Genomic DNA, 21,392 nt, shown 5'->3' on the forward strand with positions numbered 1-21,392 from the left:
AACATACACACACCACCCACCTGTGATGTCTCTATTCATATTTGCCAGCTCCTTTTCTATGACAAGTGATTTTTCTGCTTTGGCAAAGGGCTGCTCTGATAATTTGGATTTTTGAGGGCTGAATAAATCCGTTGCTCCTCTCATGAGTTCTTGCAGTTCCCTCTGAGAACAAATTGTACCACCTGCACCCGAGCAGGTGCTGATTTGTTTTGCATAATTTCGGGGGGGGGGGGGGGGGGGGGGGTTAAACACTGGGTTCCCAGTAATGTTTGTGCCATCAGTCAACCTGCAGGAGGGCTTTCCTTTCTCCCCACAGTGAAGGGGAGTTATCTGGAAATACGGCTGCAGCTGATAGAGCAAAGGATGTGTGTTCTACATTATGCTCTCCAGTGATTGCTTTGCCAATATAATTTCTTAGCTTGTCAGCCTCTCATTTGAAAGGAAGAGTGCACCTTAAAATTCACCTTAATTAATTAAATTCCACTTTCATTTGTTGCTCTGGCAACAGAGAATCACCTCTTAGTGAAGCTTTCAGTTCCTTCTGAAATAAAAAATGCTCTTTTCTAAAGGAAGATTCCCAACAATCCGAACCGACTGTGGCCCTAATCATAGATGTTACTAACGCTTGTGCAGGCTCTGGCAGTAAGATCTGCTTTTCCCTCTTTTACATCACTATGTTGGAATGTTGGCCCACTCTTTGCAGAATTATTTTTATTCAGCCACATGGACGGGCTTTCAAGAATTAATGCCTCTGGCCTTGGTGGGTACTATATTGTTAGACAACTCCCCAATTCCCAGAATATTTTCCGGTATTTTAAAAGTATGACTGAAAACAGCTGAAAGCTATCTGTCATTTTGACATTTGGTGCAGACTCGAACACGTTTTCAACTTCATAGACAGAGTTCACTGGAGGAAACTAAATCATCTGACCTGCCTACTGAATCAGTGCATATCACTAACTAGGTGCTCTGCGTGTTGAGGAGTTATGGAAAAGAGGCTTTTGAGCATTTCTGTGCAGAAGCAATGGCTTTCAGGGTCAATAAATTCCTTCTGGATTGGAGAAATGTTCCCCGATTTTAAAACTTTGACTGGTGGTGCTTGTGATTCCAGTGTCCAGCGTTTTAGCCAAGCATGAATGCAGGAGTTTACAAAATATATATATATATATATATATATATATATAAAATTCAGCTTTACAGTTGAATACTTTAATCAACAAATTCACAAAGCAAGAAATGTCATAGTAATGTTTTATCATTACTTTGGTTGTGGATTTTCTCTTTTGTCTCATACTAAAGAATTCAACCATGAACTCTGCTACATCTATGTAGCTACATCTAAGTACCAACCTAAAAATGTCAAGATTGTATTTGTTGCAATTACCAGACGGACAATTGGTGCCAACAGTCCCATTTTGACAAAATGTAGTTTTAGGATTTTTAAAATATATGTACTATGCCTTTTTTTGTTTAGCTAAAGTTTCTCTGAAGTTCTGATAAATTAACTTCCATTTTACCTGGAGTATAAATGTAATATGACATGGAGGCTTCTTAATCTTTAATCTATAAATGTTGATGAAAAACAGTTAGTTTATTACAGATCTCTGTTTTGTTGTTTTTCCTTTGGTCCTGTTTTTAAAAGATGATATTGGGACAAACTGTCACAGGTTACACGTTTATTTACATTTCTACTCAAAGAAGATTTGCTCAACAATATTTTTTAAAGGAAATAGGTATTAAATTATTTATTTATGCCAAATAAGGCAAACAAACTATAATTTACTTACATAATGGAAGGATTAAAAGATTTTACTTTCAGTGGATTCAGTTTAAAATATAAGATTTGAATGCAGCATTTTCACTGTGTCATATACTTTATTACTTCCCTGGATGTCTCAGGGTCATTAGCTTTTGCCGTTTTATTTACTCAGAGTGGCTAATATCAAAAAGCCTCAACGCTATCAGTGTTTGTGTAACACTCGCTATGTGTTTACAGTTAATAAATTTGTAATAAGACCAGAGCTAGGTTCGGCTACAGGAGTAGTGAGAAGTGTAGTTTGAATTAATGACCACAGACCAAAGAAAGTTAAGTTAAAACAGCCGGCTTATTATTAGTTTAAAGAACAATAAAAGAATAAACAACAACAATGTTACACAATTAACACACAATGACACAAATTCAAAAAAAGAAAAATAGTTTCCAGTTCCTTTCAGAGTATTTTATAAATCTAAATTAAGGATACTATTTATTTTACCTAGGTTATAGTTCTATTTAGGTTCTAGTTAATACTATTTAGTTCTATTTAAGTTCTAGTTAATACTATTTATCTATTTTAATTTACAGTTTGTTTTAATCTGTTTAATCTGTTTTTAATTCTTTGGTGTTTCCCTTAAGGAGTTAAAAGAGAAAAAAAAAAAAACAATAACAGCAAAACGACAACACAGCAGAACAATTCAGAAAGGACAGATCAACTGTGCTTCAGATTGATGTCTTGTTTCTTCCGATGATCCAACAGTTAATTCTGTTTCAGTGACCCACTGCTAATACGCATGACAACATGGGCAGGTCATACCAAGTTGCAGGGTTGGCAATGTCCAGCAGAAGGCGTAGCTCCTACTTGATGGTCTTTAGCTCCAGGGTTGGCTCGCCATCTCGTTCTCCTTAGGAAGATCCAATTCAGCGATGATCCGAGACTCTTTAGGAAGATCCGATTCAGTGATGATCCGAGACTCTTTAGGAAGATCCAATTCAGCGATGATCCGAGACTCCTTAGTCCAAATCCCAGCCGAACGAAAACAAAACAAAACAACAACAAAAAAAAAAAAAAAAAAAAAGCCTGTTGCCAACAAAGAGCGACAGTTAGCAACAGTTAGCTCCTCTGCTGATAAGCCGTTGAATTTCTGTTGACAAGAGCAGCTGTTAGCTTCAGCGGATCAGCTGTTACTCCTGTTGACTTTCAGTTGGCTTGCTGTTAGCACCAAGAGCAACAGCCAACGCCTCCGCTGATCAGCCTCTGCTTCAGCTTTCCATTTAAGTTAAATAAATGTTTAACAAATACATTATCTTAAAAAAAAAAGAAAACAAAAGAAACAAAATACACTTTCAACTCACCAAGTCCAGTTCCACAACACAAAAAATGATCCCGAACGCAGTCAGGGTGAGAGAAAAAAATATGCGAAAAGCTCCTTCTCCAGAAATAAAAAACAAACTCGTCTTAGACAGCAAATCAGCTACGAGTGGTCAATTTCTCTTATCTGTCTTTTCTTTTCAGCACAATCCCGTTTGCTTCTGCGCTCTCTGCTTGCTTTACGCTCTCTGCTTGCTTTCTCTCACGTCAGAGAACGTAGCAACCCGATTGGCTGAAACTAGTCACGTGGGTTACACATAAATGCGACCCTTCAGAATAAGAGAATAACAATTTTAAGATCGATTAATTCCCTATTTATTTTCCTATTTATTTCTTTCCTATTTATCTAATTTACTATTATTTTTATGAAGAGGCTATTTTAACCTGGGTTACACCCTCCCCACTTAAATCTATGCAAGTCCCTTTGCATACTATCCAAGTTAAACTAACTGGATCTCAGGGATTTCAATAGAACTTGTGACAGCTTCACTTAAACTTTGGAACAGGGATTGAACTACACTGACAAGAGGGTTCCCTAATTTCGGGTAGGTTAAGAATTTTGGTTTTGTTCTCTGTCGAGAAGGTCTTTTAGCAGCTTGCTCTGTCTCAGGGTCATGTCCTTTGTCCTCATTGGTCATAGGTTCAATCTCATTCACTTCAGTCTGAGTCATTTCCACAGCATTAGCTTGACTAAGGTCTGAAGCATTGTCCATCTCATCAAGGTGAGTTTCCGGTAACCTGACTATTTTAGGTTCAGATACACTCAGTGTTTCCACCGAGTTGTCCATTTCAGGTAAGTTGTCCATTTTCTTTATATTGTTGTCCGCTGGAACATCATCAGGTAATGTATTATGTTCTGGGACATGAGTATGGTCTGATTTAGGCTGCTCAACAACAGGTTTCAGATAAGTTTTAGAAGGAAAGACAACCTTGTATTCCTCAACCACTCTAGAAATTTCTTGCAGAGGGCCGGGAGTGTTATACAAAGGATAGTTGTCTTCCTCCTCTGAGTTGCACTCAATTTCAGGTTCATCATGATCAGTGGTGTGGTATTGGCGTGTGTTTGGGCGGCTGGGTTTCTCCCAGACCACAGCAGGATTTTCAGGGACAGCTGGCAAGAACCCGCAAGGTAACAAAAGGTCTCTGTGGAGAGTTCTGATCGGACCATCCTGGTTCTCAGGTTTAACTGTATATACAGGTAAGTTGTCCTTTTGATTTACAACTACATGGACAACGGATTCCCACCTGTCTGATAACTTGTGTTTACCCCTAATCCTAACATTCCTTACCAACACACGATCACCAACATTCAAGACAGATTCGGTTACATGTCGGTCATATCTGATTTTGTTCCGTTCAGCCACTTTAGCAGCATTTTTACTAGCCAGTTGGTAACTCTCTTGAAGGTGAGATTTTAGAGCTTGGACATACTGCGAGTGGGACTGTTGCTGGCGATGACTCAAAGTAACATTAAAAGCAAGGTCTATGGGTAATCTAGGCTGCCTACCAAACATTAACTCGTATGGTGTAAACCCAGTACTTTCATGTTTGGTACAGTTGTACGCATGTACAAGGGGCTTCACAAAGTCACGCCAATGTTTTTTGTTCTCATCGCTGAGTGTACCTAGCATATTTAATAAGGTTCTATTAAACCTCTCTACTGGGTTTCCCCTGGGGTGGTAGGGTGATGTTCTGACTTTCTGTATTCCGGCTAGGTTACATAGCTCTTTAATAGTTTTTGATTCAAAGTCTGCACCTTGATCGCTGTGCAATTTTTCTGGGAAGCCATAGTGGATGATAAAGTTTTCCCACAGGGCTTTGGCTACAGTACGAGCCTTTTGATTCGGTGTAGGAATTGCTACAGCATACTTTGTAAAGAAATCAGTGATAACAAGGACATCTTTAGTATTGCTGCGATCTGGTTCGATTGTCAAAAAGTCAATGCACAGTAACTCGAGAGGTCTGGTTACTTGAATGTTTACTAGAGGCGCTGCCTTCTCTGGCAGGGTCTTTCTGCAAACACACCGGCTACAGGTTTTGATTTTTTGATCAATATCTGAGGCCATTTTTGGCCAGAAAAATCTGGTTCGGATCAAATCAAGGGTTCGGTCAAAGCCAAGATGACCCATGTCATCATGGAGGCTTTTCAACACAATAGATCTGAGGCTTTCAGGGAGAATAAGTTGATACTGGATTTCTTCACCTACTTGCCTTTTTCTGTACAAAATCCCATTCTGCAGCTCAAGTTTGTTCAGCTCACGCAGAAAGATGGAAAGTTGTGGAATTTCTTTTCGCACCACAGGAGATGGTGTTTCACCTGTTTCCAGCTGATGTATGATTTCATTGATAGCAGGATCGCTTCTTTGACTTTGACTCAATTCTTCTTCTGACATGCTTGGGATGACAGGAAAGACGCTGCACTGATCAAAACTGTCAGGGACCGCGTTAGCAGTCATAGACAGAGATGTTACAAGGGGACAGGTAAGATCATAAAGATCTGCATCAAAAGACTGAAATACTAGATGTTTTTCACAGATTGCATTTACAGCATGAGAAGGAATATGAGTGAAAGGATCTGTGCCAGGTAAGTGATGTTGTACAAATTGGCGGATTCGCTCCTGTTCCTTGAGGGAGACAAGATCATTTACTGGTTCAGGATGTGGACGGCGAGACAAACCATCTGCATCCGTATTCTGTTTTCCAGCTCTATACCGGAGCTGAAACTCAAATGACGATAAAGCAGATAACCAGCGATAACTTGTTGCATCTAACTTAGCGGTGGTTAAAATATAAGTTAGAGGATTGCTGTCAGTTATCACTGTGAAAGGATTGCCATACAAGTAGTCACAAAACTTTTCTGTTACCGCCCACTTGAGGGCAAGAAATTCAAGTTTGTGAGCAGGGTACCGGCTTTCGCTTCTTGATAAGCCTCTGCTCGCATATGCAATAACACGCATCTCTCCCTCTTGCTCCTGATACAGAGCTGCCCCTAGTCCAGTCGTACTGGCATCTGTATGTAACACATACTGCAACTTGGGATCGGCAAAGCCCAACACCGGAGCAGTAGTTAGTTTGTGTATTATTGTTTCAAATGCTCGTTGACAGCTCTCTGTCCATCTCTCCCCAAAAGGAGATTTTGGCTGAAAATACTGGTCACGGTTTAGCCGAAAGCTACTTTTCTTCCGCAGAGGGGGATATCCTGCAGTTAAGTTAGTAAGGGGTTTAACGATTTTAGAGAAATCTTTAATAAACCGTCTATAATACCCTGCAAAACCTAGGAAGGAACGGAGTTCTTTTAGGTTTGTAGGACTTGGCCAAGTTGTTAAAGCAGCAACCTTTTCAGGGTCTGTTTCAACACCGCGCTGAGAGACTATGTGCCCCAAATACCTCACAGATGTCTGGAAAAACTTACACTTCTCAAGTGATAGTTTTAGACCATATTCTTGGAGACGATTGAGCACATTGAGAAGACGTGTTTCATGTTGTTCAAGGGTTTCTGAAAAAACTATAAGGTCGTCCAAAAAGACCAAGACTTCCTTAAGGTTTATATCGCCCATACACCTCTCCATCAGCCGTTGAAACGTGCTGGGAGCATTAGTTACACCCTGCGGCATACGGTTGAACTCGAAAAATCCCAGTGGGCACACAAAAGCTGTCTTGTGCTTATCTGCCTCCTCAACTTCCACCTGGTAATAACCACTTTTGAGGTCCAGGACCGAAAACCATTTCGACCCACTAAGGGCTGAAAAAGTTTCTTCCAGGTTAGGAAGTGCATAAGCATCTTTGATTGTGTTCTGGTTTAGCTTTCGATAATCGACGCAAAGTCGTACATCTCCATTTTTCTTCCTTACTACCACAATGGGTGAGGAAAAAGCTGACTCAGATTCACGGATTACCCCTGCCTCTAACAGTTCCTGCAAATGACGTCGTACAGCATCGACGTCTTGCGGTCGTATTGGGCGAGGCCTGTGTTTAAAAGAGGTCTGATCGCTCAGTTTGATCTGGTGCTTTACTTTATTAGTACATCCAAAATCAGTATCATGCTGCGCAAAAACCTCTGGCATAGCATTCAACTTCTGCATAATTCGCTCTTTCCATTCAGCAGGGACTGGGGAATCTGCAAAGTTTAAATTAAGCTCAGCAGGCTGTGGACTAGAAATTTGGTTTGAGTCATCAGAGATATGAAAATGGGACAAAATCTCCTGCATAGCATGAATTTCAGCAATGACGCTGTTTCTAGGAATTGCTATGTCATGTTTACTTTCATTTCGCAGGACCACAGGAAGTTTTTGCGATCGGTTCTCAGGAAGGGTTAGTAAACAGTTAGTGACCAAAACACCACCTGGTAAGGAAGATGTATTGGGGGACTCAACTACAATCCACTTATCTGGAGTGTCAACATTCACATGAACTGACCCCTCCAAGACTTTACTTTGGCCTGCAGAAATGATTTCAGGCTCATTTCCTGACAGTCTGACAAGACCAAGATTGCTGGTCTCTTTCTGCCTGTGTCTCTTTTGTAACACGCTCAGCACCACTCTGTAATTATAAGGAAGGGTACTGGAATCTGTGTTAGTGAGAGAAAAACTTTCAAAGAGAAGATCAAGAGTATTAGTACCAATCAAGAGAGAAGATTGGACATTGGAGCGCGTGTTGGGAACAACCAACGCAAGAGAAGACACGATAAATTCATGTCCAAAACTGTTTTTTGGAAATGTGATATCAATACAAATATAGCCTGAATATGGAATATTCTGACCATTTGCGGCTTCAACTTCAAGAAGGTCGTGTATGGAATGGATCTCTAAATGTGAGAGATAGCTGTCATAAAACGACTGTGATACGGTTGTCACTTGTGAGCCGGTGTCAAGAAGGCAATTACAAGCCTGTCCATTAATTAGCACCTCAGCAGTGTATTTGGCTCCAACTAGGCCTTTGGGTAACTTCACTTTGGCTGATTTGTTGTGATGGAACCGTTTTCTGTTTTTTCTTGAATGCTTAGTGGGACTGGTTTCGCTAACAGCACTCATTTGTCCCGCAATGAGAGCCTCCTCTAGTTTAAAGACTGTGTTTGTTTGTTCTGTTCGTCCCAAAGTAACTGCTTTGCTTTTAACTGCTTCCTCTTATCAGCTACAAGGGACGGATTTGATTCATTGGAGCAAGCTGAAACAATATGGCCATCTTCGCCACATCGAAAGCAATACCAAGGCTTCGGTCTACTCTTTACAGTTTGGACTGTCGTGGTTTGTTCAGGTGTTCTAGGCTTAGTTTGTGTCTTAGCTTTAGGTGCACTAGCATTTTTCTTAATGGAATTTGGTGTTTTTAGTTTAGTCAAATGACTTTGCAGCTCAGTAATTTGTGCTTTTAGTTCTGCGATCAGATCACTTTGGGGAACCACAGGTTGAACTACCTTTTGGGGTTTCAATCTTGTCAGCTGACTCTGCATCTGGGTTATCTGGGTTTGCATCTCAGTGAGATTGTCTTGCACTGTGGGTTCAAAAAGGTCAGAAGTTGCAGTAATAGTGTGGGAGGCTACTTTTGGTCTAGTAGCCGCAAAGTGTTTTTTCATTCTACTCTCTTTTGCACTATGTTTGTCTTCTTCAATTCTCAACTGCAACAGCAGCTCAGTGAATGAAGGGGGGTCATTTCTTTTTCTTTCAAGCTGGAGCTCTGCTAGTAAGGCATTGTCCCAACATCCACGGCAGAACTGACGCAGAAGGTGTCGGTCTGCTTCAGTGGGGACTGCTCCGCCTCTGCTCAAAGCTTTAGAGAGGACTGTCTGCAAGCGATGAAGGTAATGTGATGCTTTTTCACCAGGGTCTTGGAAGGTGTTAAGAAATTTGGCAAAAAGCTCATCACCATCTTCTACTGTGCCAAAAGCTGAATTTAACAGTTCAAGATAAGCTGATGGTAATGCTGTAGGGCCCAAGGGTTTTACTACATTGGATGCAGGTGGCATCAGACTGTCTAAAATCTTTCTTGAGCATTGCAAGACAGATACATCTGGATCCTTAAGTAGGAGCTCAACACTGTTGCGCCATGTATCAAAATCAGCCTCGTGACTAGGACAAGGTAATTTGCCTGAAAACTGCCTCAGACGAAAAGAGGCACTCACCTGTGAGAATGGGGCTTCACTTCGTACTATATGCTCTACAATTACTTTTTGCACCTCAGGGTGAGTGACAAGGTTCTGTGATAAGTTGGAGGCTAGATTGAGTCGAGGTTGATTAACTGAGTCAGAGTCAGAGCTGCTTAGAGTAGTTTTAGACTGCTCTACATTTTTACTTTGAAAAGGTTGGTAATTTTCTTGGTTTGGTCTGGCAACTGGGTTCATTAAGTCACTTTGTGTTTCGAGAGTAAAACTCTCAGTTTCAGGTGTCTCAGAGCTGCCTGTGATTGATTGAGAGCATTTGGACAGATGCTCATGCAGGACAGCTTCAAAAGATTTTCCACCTAATTTAGCAATTTCTTGCAACTCACAGAAAAAACGGTGGGTGGCTCTGTCTGTGACGTCAGACACGTACTCACTGGACAGGGCTCTGATTTGATGAGAGACTTTGGTTGAGCTCTCAAACATGTAAGGGAGTAGGGGTTCAAGTGCTGTCAAGGCAGTTCCACTCTCATATTCCACAATTGCATTTTGGTGGTAAGAGGACTGTGAGTCATCTAATTTTAGGATTCTCCTTATCTTCCCATACCTGTTCAGGAAATCTAAGACATCCTCGTCAGCCTCCGTATCGGCAATACCGCTGACAATGACAGAGTTTGGGACCTTAACGTTTTCTCTGTTGACTATTTCCATATTTTCTATTCTTGCTGAACTTGGCTTTTTTTAATTATAATTATTATTGCTTTTGATCAGGGTCAGAAATAAATTTTATGCTTCTATTTCCTACTCCTGGCTGGCTCGCCACTTTCTGTCTCACTCGCTATGTGTTTACAGTTAATAAATTTGTAATAAGACCAGAGCTAGGTTCGGCTACAGGAGTAGTGAGAAGTGTAGTTTGAATTAATGACCACAGACCAAAGAAAGTTAAGTTAAAACAGCCGGCTTATTATTAGTTTAAAGAACAATAAAAGAATAAACAACAACAATGTTACACAATTAACACACAATGACACAAATTCAAAAAAAGAAAAATAGTTTCCAGTTCCTTTCAGAGTATTTTATAAATCTAAATTAAGGATACTATTTATTTTACCTAGGTTATAGTTCTATTTAGGTTCTAGTTAATACTATTTAGTTCTATTTAAGTTCTAGTTAATACTATTTATCTATTTTAATTTACAGTTTGTTTTAATCTGTTTAATCTGTTTTTAATTCTTTGGTGTTTCCCTTAAGGAGTTAAAAGAGAAAAAAAAAAAAACAATAACAGCAAAACGACAACACAGCAGAACAATTCAGAAAGGACAGATCAACTGTGCTTCAGATTGATGTCTTGTTTCTTCCGATGATCCAACAGTTAATTCTGTTTCAGTGACCCACTGCTAATACGCATGACAACATGGGCAGGTCATACCAAGTTGCAGGGTTGGCAATGTCCAGCAGAAGGCGTAGCTCCTACTTGATGGTCTTTAGCTCCAGGGTTGGCTCGCCATCTCGTTCTCCTTAGGAAGATCCAATTCAGCGATGATCCGAGACTCCTTAGTCCAAATCCCAGCCGAACGAAAACAAAACAAAACAACAACAAAAAAAAAAAAAAAAAAAAAAGCCTGTTGCCAACAAAGAGCGACAGTTAGCAACAGTTAGCTCCTCTGCTGATAAGCCGTTGAATTTCTGTTGACAAGAGCAGCTGTTAGCTTCAGCGGATCAGCTGTTACTCCTGTTGACTTTCAGTTGGCTTGCTGTTAGCACCAAGAGCAACAGCCAACGCCTCCGCTGATCAGCCTCTGCTTCAGCTTTCCATTTAAGTTAAATAAATGTTTAACAAATACATTATCTTAAAAAAAAAAGAAAACAAAAGAAACAAAATACACTTTCAACTCACCAAGTCCAGTTCCACAACACAAAAAATGATCCCGAACGCAGTCAGGGTGAGAGAAAAAAATATGCGAAAAGCTCCTTCTCCAGAAATAAAAAACAAACTCGTCTTAGACAGCAAATCAGCTACGAGTGGTCAATTTCTCTTATCTGTCTTTTCTTTTCAGCACAATCCCGTTTGCTTCTGCGCTCTCTGCTTGCTTTACGCTCTCTGCTTGCTTTCTCTCACGTCAGAGAACGTAGCAACCCGATTGGCTGAAACTAGTCACGTGGGTTACACATAAATGCGACCCTTCAGAATAAGAGAATAACAATTTTAAGATCGATTAATTCCCTATTTATTTTCCTATTTATTTCTTTCCTATTTATCTAATTTACTATTATTTTTATGAAGAGGCTATTTTAACCTGGGTTACATTTGCTTTTGGTGATTGTCTCTGCTGTCGTTGCAGGTGTACAGACACTCATACACGGCATCGTACATTGTGTACAACATCAATACGAGGTAAGGAATGGCTTTAGCTCCTCTGTCGCTGAAACAGATGGCGGTTGTTGATGTTGTCGTGTTTCATCAGGGAGGTATGGGAGCTGAACCCACCTGAGGTTCAAAACTCTGTTCTCCAACATGCAGCCTGGGGAAGGCAGGGACGGCAGCTGGTAAGACATTTTCCCTAGTTTTCCTTCGTTTTCCCTCTTCCTTCGCTTGAGTTATTGCCATAAATTCTTCATCTCTTCAGAGGGAGCCTCTTCGATGTATATGAACAATATATTGCTTGTTTACCTTCTCTGTCTGAGTGCGTTTGTGTTCATGTCTACGTTTTGTCCTGCTCAGGCAGCTTATTGAGAGGAATTAGGTGGGCGAAACAAGTTGTTTTTTCTTACACTTTTTGTGGAGCATAAAAAAACTTACTTTAAAACTTATTTCAATATACTGCTTTATGATCACGTCAACACACTTTATACTGAAACTATCACATTTTGTAAACAGTAAAATTAACTGTTTTAGGGTTTGCATTTATTACTAAGAGCACAAAGCACCAGACCTTATATAGAAACTTAGATTAATTGACAGCAGTTACATTTCAGCAGTTTCACTAAAGTCACTCCTGTGGAAATGTGCAAGAACCAGTATCTGTAATAGAAAGGTAATAAGTCAAAACTATATTGTACAGTCTCAAATTGTTATACAGCTGTTACTTTCCGATACATGAATAAAGGACTAGATTTTTATCATGAAAATACTGCAACACATTTCTGAGGGTTTTTTTTATATTGCTAATTGATAGGGTCCTGCTGTGTTAACTTTTCAACAGAAAAAGAAAGAAATCTCTCTTAAAATAATCTCTCGATTTGAAGTATCTACCAGTATTATAAACTTCTTGTCAACAGTGAGATATTTTGTAGTTTTTAGCTGTAAATCACTGCTTTGTAGCCCTTTCCGTTCTTATTTTACATTGTTACAGTTTTTAATGATGACTTTACTTAAGTTTTAGATGACTACTGCTATTTAGGAAGTTTCTTTTCTCTTCTTTGGGATGTTTTAGAGTGCAACCACTGTCAAAGAATCAGAACTTGTTTCAATTATTGGTTGGAATCCAAACTGTTGGTTTTAATCATCTTAAATTTACATAGTTAGTAATCTGAAGTAACCCACTTTGACCTAAAGGCTAAAATTCTGAGGGATCTGCTTTTGTGCAGAGTTGAGATGTTGTTCAGGGGCATTGGCAAATCTGCCAGACAATCTGATGAGTACAGTTTTTAGTTTTCTGTCAATGATCCAAACCAGACCAGCTGCATCAATGTTCCATAAAAATCCTACCAAAGTGAACAAATACCTTTTTGTAGCGATAAAGATATTGTCCACTCTTCCTCCTCAGATCTACATATTTGAGAACAACATCTACTATCAGTCAGATGTGAAGAGCAGCTCTCTGAGGATCACCTCCTCTGGGATGGAGGGCGTTATCTTCAACGGGATAGCCGACTGGCTGTATGAAGGTGGGTTTATTTAGAACAGTTCTCTGGATGTTTGATGCAGATTCATTCTTGGAGAAATCGCCACACTTATCCTTCCCTCAGATGTTTAAAGGGGCAACGTTATACATTGTCCATCCACATAATGACATTTTGTAGCACAATCAAGTAACTAAAATGCTACCTATATAAAATATTATTTGACTTTGTAATATAACGCCTTCAAATTGGGCCTCTGTCTCTTTAAGAACTCCTGCTCTTTCGGAAACTCTGCCTCCAGGAAGTTACCACAACATTGGTCCTCTATTTACCCTTTAACAACGTCTTTACCGGTGTTTCACGAAAATTAGTTTGCATAATGAGCTCAGCAGATGCCCACTTCTACCAGGTGTTTGCTAATTGCTCCTGGCTAGCCTGAAGGAGCTGAGTTGGAGAGTCAGTGAGGTGAAAGCTCAGAAGCTTAGAAACTTAGAAACTACAGCTCGGAGGAGAAGCTTCATCCGCAAAGGCGGTGCTAGCTCCACCCGGGCGTTTTGCACAACTGAGTGTTTGCCACAGGAGATTAAAGAATTTCTCAAACATTCATGAAAAAAATTATAAATAAATAAATATCAAGGCAACATCCCAGATGTGTTTTGATGAGTAAGTAACAAAGTAAAGCTGAAAAAAAAATCTATTTTACATAATACTGAGGGAAATTTGTCACAGTCACAATTGGTGGATACAGTTTACTGTGAAAAATCAGTTTTTCCAAAGCTTTGTTTTTGGCATTCAGACTGCAGGAGAGCAGATGAGACAAACTAAAGAGATTTAGTTGTGAAAAACAAGCAAGCCTCTGCAATCCTTGAAGTGTCTGGGAAAGCTTTGGAGAAGCAGCAGCACAAAAAAAAAAAAAACCTGGCAGATGAAGGACATTTGGTGATTCAGCTTTCATGTTAGTCTTAGCAAAGTATAATCAGTTGGTTATTATTCTCGACTAATTTTGAGACTTCTCGCAGGGGCAGCTTATGTAATTAACCAGACAATTAAAGAACAAGGAGGATTTTAAATGAGTTTTGTTCTGTCAGAGGAGATACTCCACTCACACCTGGCTCACTGGTGGTCGCCTGACGGAGAGCGACTGGCCTTCCTGAGGATCGACAACACCCTGGTGCCCAACATGGCTCTGCCGCAGTTCACTGGCAGCACTTACCCCCGAGGAATCCAGTACCCCTACCCAATGGTAAGGGTTTGTAGAATCTGATGAGTGCCCGAGCTGTTTTTGAAAAAAACATGCTAATCTTTTTGTGGAATTTTCAAATTAAATGATGTTTTCTTGTTTCTTGATAAATTTGTGATGAAAAATAGAATTTTGATGGGAGGCATTATGCATTTTTTTGGGCACAAATAGTGCTGTGAAATGGCACTATGTGTCACTTTCCTTCATAAAAATGCTATGTATGTATATCATACATGACTTGATTTTGATACATACATATCAAAATGCTATGTATGTATATCAAACATGACTTCAAAGAAATTTCTCTTCGCAATTTAAAGCCTTGAAATTGGGCCTCTGTCTCTTTAAGAAGCGCCTACTCTTTCCAACACATCATTTGCAGCACGTCATCACAAATTTTTACAATTGACAAAAATAGAAAAATAACTTAAGTACATACATATGGAACTGGTCAAAGTCAGACTGCTTGGAATAAAAATGGGAAGAAATAAGGAAAGACTTAAGACATTTGCACCATTAATTTTTTTTGTTCCTTATATGCCTCATCTGTTTTTATGCTTTCTACTTCAGGCCGGTCAGAGGAACCCAACTGTCAAGCTGTTTGTGGTCAACCTGTTTGGCATTACGAACACTCAGGAGCTCCATCCCCCAGATCAGATCAGACTCAGGTGAAGACAAGTAATCATCTGCACAGTGTTGGGAGCTTCAAAATGTCCAATCATTTTGTCTTATTGTTCTATCTGATTATCAGAGAGTTCTACATTACCATGGTGAAGTGGATAAACAACACCCGCCTTGTTGTGCGGTGGGTCAACCGTCCTCAGAACACCTCACTTCTGACTGTCTGTGACGCAACAACTGGAGTCTGTCACCAGGTCTGAGCGTTTTCTTTTCATGCTTTTGAAAATGTGGAAATTTCTCTTTGGAACTCTTCAGCACAGAAGCTAAAACTAGCCAACCTTAGCTTTTGCATTCATTTAGCCATTACATGTTTTGTTTTTTTTGTCACATTGCGAAGCATATGGTACCATAGGTCAACATGCTAGTGCTAGCCTAGATGCTGTCATTGGTAATTTGGCTAGCTTTATCATTTTAGCTCATTTCAGCTTTATGGGTTTTTCACTCTGCTTGGGTTATTTTACTGTAGGTCAACTTGCTACTTGCATGCATTAGTATTTCAGCTAGCTTTAGCTTTTAAGCTCATTTTATCATATAAACTGCTATGACCTTACAGTTTAGCTTTTAAAGCAGTGAGTGTTCTGATTTCTAAGACTTTAGGTGGGAATTTTGAATTTACTGTAAGTTTTCACTCCTTTCAAACTGTTTTTCTTTAGGCATTTTTCCCATTTCTTACATTTCTGCAATCGACTTAAAATTATTCTGTAGTCAGTATCCACAAGGCGATTTCGCAGGGAATGCTAATTTTTCTACAAAAATAAAAGTTAGCACAATAAAACTTACAAAATGAAACCTGTAATAATTTCATTTACATTTAATGTGCTAACTTTCCTGTATTTTCTTGTTTGTGTACTCCAATACATATATTTCTGAAAAAATGCAAATACTTTTAAAGATATGCGCTTTTCTTTTTTGTATTATCCTCATATTTCTAGCTAATTTTATAGATCTTCTGAAAAAAACAAAAAAAAAACAAAATCATGTCAGTGTAATTTTAATACATTCAAGCACAATACAAACAATACATGAGAATAAATTGGATTCAATTTATGTATTATGCTGTTTTTCTTTACTTTTGTATTGTATTTTATTATTATAATATTTTTGCTTGTAAAAATGAACTTTATTTATTTAAATCTTTTATGTATGTCAATAAAAGCTGCTTTTTCTTCCTCAGAGACATGAAGAGTCTTCAGACACATGGCTCACCAGGCAGGTAAATAAAGAAATTAAAATAATTTAATAGTTTTATGTAAGTATACAGTTTCAAGGGAGAAACAGTTTTTATTAGAAATAGCTCCCCAAAACTGAAGAAGCTCATGTGTATCTAAATTTGAGCAGAAGACAATCTCTTTTACCTGAGAAATTATTAAAAGGTTGCAGAAAGATGACGCGAAAACTAAAGATGTTTGTGTTAAACCTCGTCCGCAAGCAAAAATAAACGCAAATATTTTGGCAAATGATAAGAATCACCCAAAAACATTGACAGACAGATATGAAGCCAGGAAGCATTCATGCTGAAAATGTTTCGCCTCCCCGTTTCTCCCCCCACAGAGTCAGGAGCCGCTCTTCTCGGAGGACCTGAGCAGGATTTTCCTCACAATGCCCGTCAGACATGGAGGTCACAGAGACTTCCACCACGTTGCCATGTTCTCCAAAAAGGTGACTGAAATCAGACTTTGTTTCCTCTTTCTCTGCGTGTCTCTCTTGTTCCATTTCTGTCCTCCAGCAGCAGAAAATATCCAGGCAATAAGACTCAGAGCAAAGAAAGGATTTATTTCCAGGGAGATCTTATCATGGGGAGCTTTGATTTTAATCCCAGCCATGCTGCTTTTCCAACGAATGCTGCTGTAATTTAAAATCAAATCCCTTCAAGGAAACATTGTTCATGTCTTAACCCTGTATTCTGCTGCAGGTTGGATTCCACATTTTAACATTTGATTCACAACCAATAGAACTGAACCAACTATTTATTCCAGCTGAAGCTTCATTGTAATTTCAGAACAAAATTTCTCAACAACAGAGAAATTGGACAATAGTTGTCGACCCATTTAACGCTGGGCAATAAATCAACAACAATATACATCACGATAGACACGTGATCAATATTAATAAATAATACAGCTGGTAGAATAATGAGAGATGTAGCAAGCTAAGCTAGGCTGGTGGTATCAACTAACTCACTCTTTGGTTACCTAGCAACAACCCGTTGAGTAACTTGCGCAGCAGCAGTTTCAGGTTTTTCCACCGTGTCTCATAAGTGCTTAAAAATAAAAAAACAGCGTGGAGTGAGAACTGTGGGATAAAACAGGAAAGGTCACGCCACCAGCTTGGCAGTATTTCTGATATTTGAAGCAAAAGACCAATCAATAATTATTGATAGACTGATACCTTGTTAGGTTTTACAGCCGTATCGTCCAGTCCTACCAGAAAATATGAACCTTATTTCTTTCCTACAGAATATATAGTGATTAGTTACAGAATATAACTCCCTTGGTCTGTCGAACTCTGAAACGCAAACAAAAGCTACTTTTTTTCTATTTCAGTCGAGAAGCGACCCAGTTGAAGTTCGTCACTTGACATCTGGAAACTGGGAGGTGATCAGAATCGTAGCCTACGATGAAACCAAAAACATCATGCAAGTGTCTTTTTTTTTTTTTTTTTTACTAAATGTTGGGACATCTATTGCAATTCTCCCAATAAATCCCACTCAAACCGATGTTTTATTGAGTTAGTAGCCAGAAAAATGCAGTAGATCTGTGACCTTGTCCTAGTTTAACAGCCCTGCTTTCCTTCCCACAGATACTTTCTGAGCTCTGAGAAGGCGCCACAACAGAGACATTTATACAGGTGAAAACCATCGAGTCGGCTTTATGTTTGTTTCCCCGTTTTCAGAAAGGATAACGGGAACATTTTGGTCCCCATTTCCTCCGCAGTTTATCGACCAGTGGCTCATTTTCAAAGGAATGCCTCACCTGTGACCTGAAGAAAGACTGCTTGTTCTTCGACGCCGACGTCAGTCCAAACGCTCAGAGCGCCATACTGCACTGTCAAGGTCTCCGGCTTTCACCTCTCCCTGCAAACATGACAAACCGAATGAACGCAGATGTTTCTGAAACAAAAGTTTCTTGATCAAGATTAAGAAAAGAATCATTCTGAAAGTAGACAAAGTAGTCTTTGCTTACTTTCGTTCTGAAAGTAAGCAAAGACTTACTCTAAGCCAGGGGTCTCAAACTCCAGTCCTCGAGGGCCGCTGTCCTGCAGTTTTTAGATGTTGCACAGGTACAAAACACTGGAAGGAAATGGCTTAATTACCTCCTCCTTGTGTAGATCAGTTCTCCAGAGCCTTGCTAATGACCTAATTATTCTATTCAGGTGTGGCGCAGGACAGTGGCCCTCGAGGACTGGAGTTTGAGACCCCTGCTCTAAGCCCAAACTAGAACCAACAGCAACTCTAAATTTCTGATAATGTGTTAGGTATCACAGTTAAATGTTTGAGCTTTATTGAAATAAAATTGAGTTGGGTTTACTTTTCATTTTTGCAAACTGCCTGATCTGTTGCGTTTACGTTCCAGGTCCTGGTATTCCAGCTGTGCTGCTTCTCAGTTTCAGCAACATGGACTGTAAGTATTTTTTACTTTAGTGGTTTGGAACTACTCTTTTTAATTTTTCTTGCAGCTGTTGTGAAACAGAAAACAGCTTTGCAGCATTTATTTAATTAATTCTTTTTTTTTATGCCAACTGAATGTGATGCAGCACCGATGTGTTGATTTTAAGATGGAAAGATGCGTTGAAAATTCATTTAAAAATAAAGTGATTTCTAAGTGGTTTGATGAGTGAATTGGAGAACAGAAGAATATAAATCCATTATGATGCAGGTCAAAAAAATTAGAACAACCAGTGAAAAATCAGACATTTTGAGAGAAATCATGATACCTCTGGAAAAGGTTGAAAATAATTTACACATTAGTACAAGTAATGTACGAGATATAAAGAATGACATCACTCAGAGTACAAGGCATAGAATTAGACTAAATAGATCTGCCCTTATGGATCTGGTCACCAATATCCAATATAGTTTTTGTTTCAATATCAAGACCGATACGGGTATTGATATTGGATCGGTGCATTTTGTTCGCTTTACATTATGTTTTTGCAGTCGCTATTTGTTTCAAAATGTAACCATCTTGTTCTTTAAAAATAAAAAACACCAGTTATATTTCCTGGTTATATGAATGACCGTTATTCTGTAATTATTCCTCATTGGCAGCGTACTTCATCCTGGAGAGCAACGTTCCCCTACGATCCGCGCTGGACGCCAGAAGGACGTCTAAGACGGATTTCCTGAATGTCACTCAGGACAACTTTGGTACAAATGATCCCTCAACAGTTTGAGCTCCATGAGATAGTCGAGCCACACGTGTCATGAGAGCGCATCCTGTGTGTATGTGTGTGTGCCTGGCGTCTGTCCCGACCTACTTTACATTTTTTTTAACCTTCTGTGGGTCACCTCTGCACCGGGTAATGTTTCTGTCTCTTCCCGCAGAGCTGCCTCTGAAGCTCATTTATCCTCCTGACTTCTCAGACTCCTACCTCTACGGCCTTCTCCTCGTCATGTGAGCCCCTCCGTACTTTATTACATTTGCATTTTCGCGACGTTGCATTGATCCTGGGCTCAGTTTGACAAGGACAACAGAACACTTCTTTCCCGGTTTGCTAGATACCGTCTTTACGGCAACTAATCTAAGATGAAAGGCAATTTACTCAGGCTTCACGCTGATTAGATCTGTAAAAACACATTACTGTGAATAATTTCCTTTACTGCACCAGCTTAATCTAAATTTGAAGATGTTGGAAAATCCAACCTAATTGAAGAACATTTTCCCAGAGGAAATTGTTCAATTATTGTTTTTAACCTGTGCCACAATTGTTTGCACCCATAACAAAGTCTTTACAGAAGATGATTACACACACACACACACACACACACACACACACACACACACACACACACACACACACACACACACACACACACACACACACATATATAAATTACATGTATTAGCCTGTTTTAGGAGTTCCTTCTTTCCTATGGAGAACTGATCCTGCAAACATTGGCAATAAAAATAGAAATGGATTGATGAAGTAATTATTGTGGCAAATATTGCATGTAAAAAATTAAAATAAGAGCTTTCCCAACTTAGAGTTTGGATCTTGATGTTGAGCAGTAGGAGAGAAGTTGACTCTAAATCAATCCACCCTCTACCTCTGTCACTTTACCTCCAAGATAGAGTCTAGAGTCAGAGTCAAGCAGTGAGTAAATCAGAAATGTTTCTTGGCAGAGGCAGCTCTCCAGGCGAACAGGCGGTGACGGAGAAATTTGGGTTGAATTGGGACTTGGTGCTTGCCGTATCAGAGCAAGTCATAGTGGCTCAGCTCGACGGCAGAGGACCTGGGTTTAGAGGTCAAAGGTGCGTCGATATTTTGTCAGTTTTTTTAATAGCACTACTGATCTATATTTTTATTCCTGACAGTTTTCTTTTGTATTTCCAGGTTGCCTGATCAGGTTTACCACAGACTTAGGACGGTGGATGTCGAGGACCAGATAGCGGCTCTGGAGTACGTTGAAAACATCTGCATTGTCTTCATGAAGTTATTACTGAAATCAAAATTAGCTCAAAGAAAATTATTATTTTAAGTGTCTCGTTGACACAGGAACAATTTTTTGTGCCGCACAGAAGCAGCACTTTAGGAGACTAAACATTTTCTTTCCAATGGGGTTTCAGTGAAGATTCCTCTTTTGTCAAAATGCTAACATATTAGCGCAACCTTTAACCCCAGGCAGGTCAAAAATGGTGGTTTACATTTTTGTTTTGTAGTTTATAGAGTTTATAATCCAACGTGACATGAAGAAGAAAGTTGACTCTGCCAATATATTGCTTATAATTTTTATTTTCATTCTGACCCTGATCTGAGTTAAATATGCCAAATGATATTGTAATACAACTTTTTTGTTTTTTGTCCAGATTCCTCGTGAAGCTGCCATATGTTGATCGGACTCGTATTGGAGTTTATGGACAGGTCAGTCTCGTCTGTCCGGCTATAGTTCAATAAATCAGTCCATAGGAGACGTCTGCAGCCTTTATAATTCTAAGAGCCATGTCTGCCTTCAGACCAGCTAAACAATGCTTCTTCAGAGGTGCAAATGTTAGTTTTTTTTCTGTAAAAAGAAAAAACTTATAAATATTTACTGTAGAAACACTTATTATTTGTGTTTTTAGGGTTTAAGACAAAAACCCTAAGAACATTTGCAGAAAAGAGGATAGATGTTTCCTTCAGTGGGATTTGTAAATTTATGAAAAACGAAAAAACTTAATGACAAAAAAATTGATCTAGAACAGTATGACTG

The 21,392-nt window shown here is 39.3% G+C and overlaps 1 protein-coding gene across 1 annotated transcript in view; it reads left to right on the forward strand.

Moving 5' to 3' along the window:
- Positions 1-21,392, forward strand: part of LOC106920552 (inactive dipeptidyl peptidase 10) — a 49,929-nt gene that overhangs the window by 19,697 nt on the left and 8,840 nt on the right. The window contains exons 6-22 of the mRNA XM_014991619.2: positions 11,562-11,614; positions 11,685-11,766; positions 12,987-13,107; positions 14,151-14,305; positions 14,873-14,970; positions 15,054-15,177; positions 16,158-16,196; positions 16,535-16,642; positions 17,527-17,618; positions 17,783-17,830; positions 17,917-18,035; positions 18,556-18,603; positions 19,251-19,349; positions 19,527-19,596; positions 20,326-20,454; positions 20,537-20,602; positions 21,010-21,064. Coding sequence (XP_014847105.2) covers positions 11,562-11,614; positions 11,685-11,766; positions 12,987-13,107; positions 14,151-14,305; positions 14,873-14,970; positions 15,054-15,177; positions 16,158-16,196; positions 16,535-16,642; positions 17,527-17,618; positions 17,783-17,830; positions 17,917-18,035; positions 18,556-18,603; positions 19,251-19,349; positions 19,527-19,596; positions 20,326-20,454; positions 20,537-20,602; positions 21,010-21,064 — 1,506 coding nt within the window. The remainder of the gene's footprint in view (positions 1-11,561; positions 11,615-11,684; positions 11,767-12,986; positions 13,108-14,150; positions 14,306-14,872; positions 14,971-15,053; positions 15,178-16,157; positions 16,197-16,534; positions 16,643-17,526; positions 17,619-17,782; positions 17,831-17,916; positions 18,036-18,555; positions 18,604-19,250; positions 19,350-19,526; positions 19,597-20,325; positions 20,455-20,536; positions 20,603-21,009; positions 21,065-21,392) is intronic.

The sequence above is a fragment of the Poecilia mexicana genome, unplaced genomic scaffold, assembly GCF_051168715.1.
Source record: "Poecilia mexicana isolate PSO_F unplaced genomic scaffold, ASM5116871v1 scaffold_2, whole genome shotgun sequence".
NCBI lineage: Eukaryota > Metazoa > Chordata > Actinopteri > Cyprinodontiformes > Poeciliidae > Poecilia > Poecilia mexicana.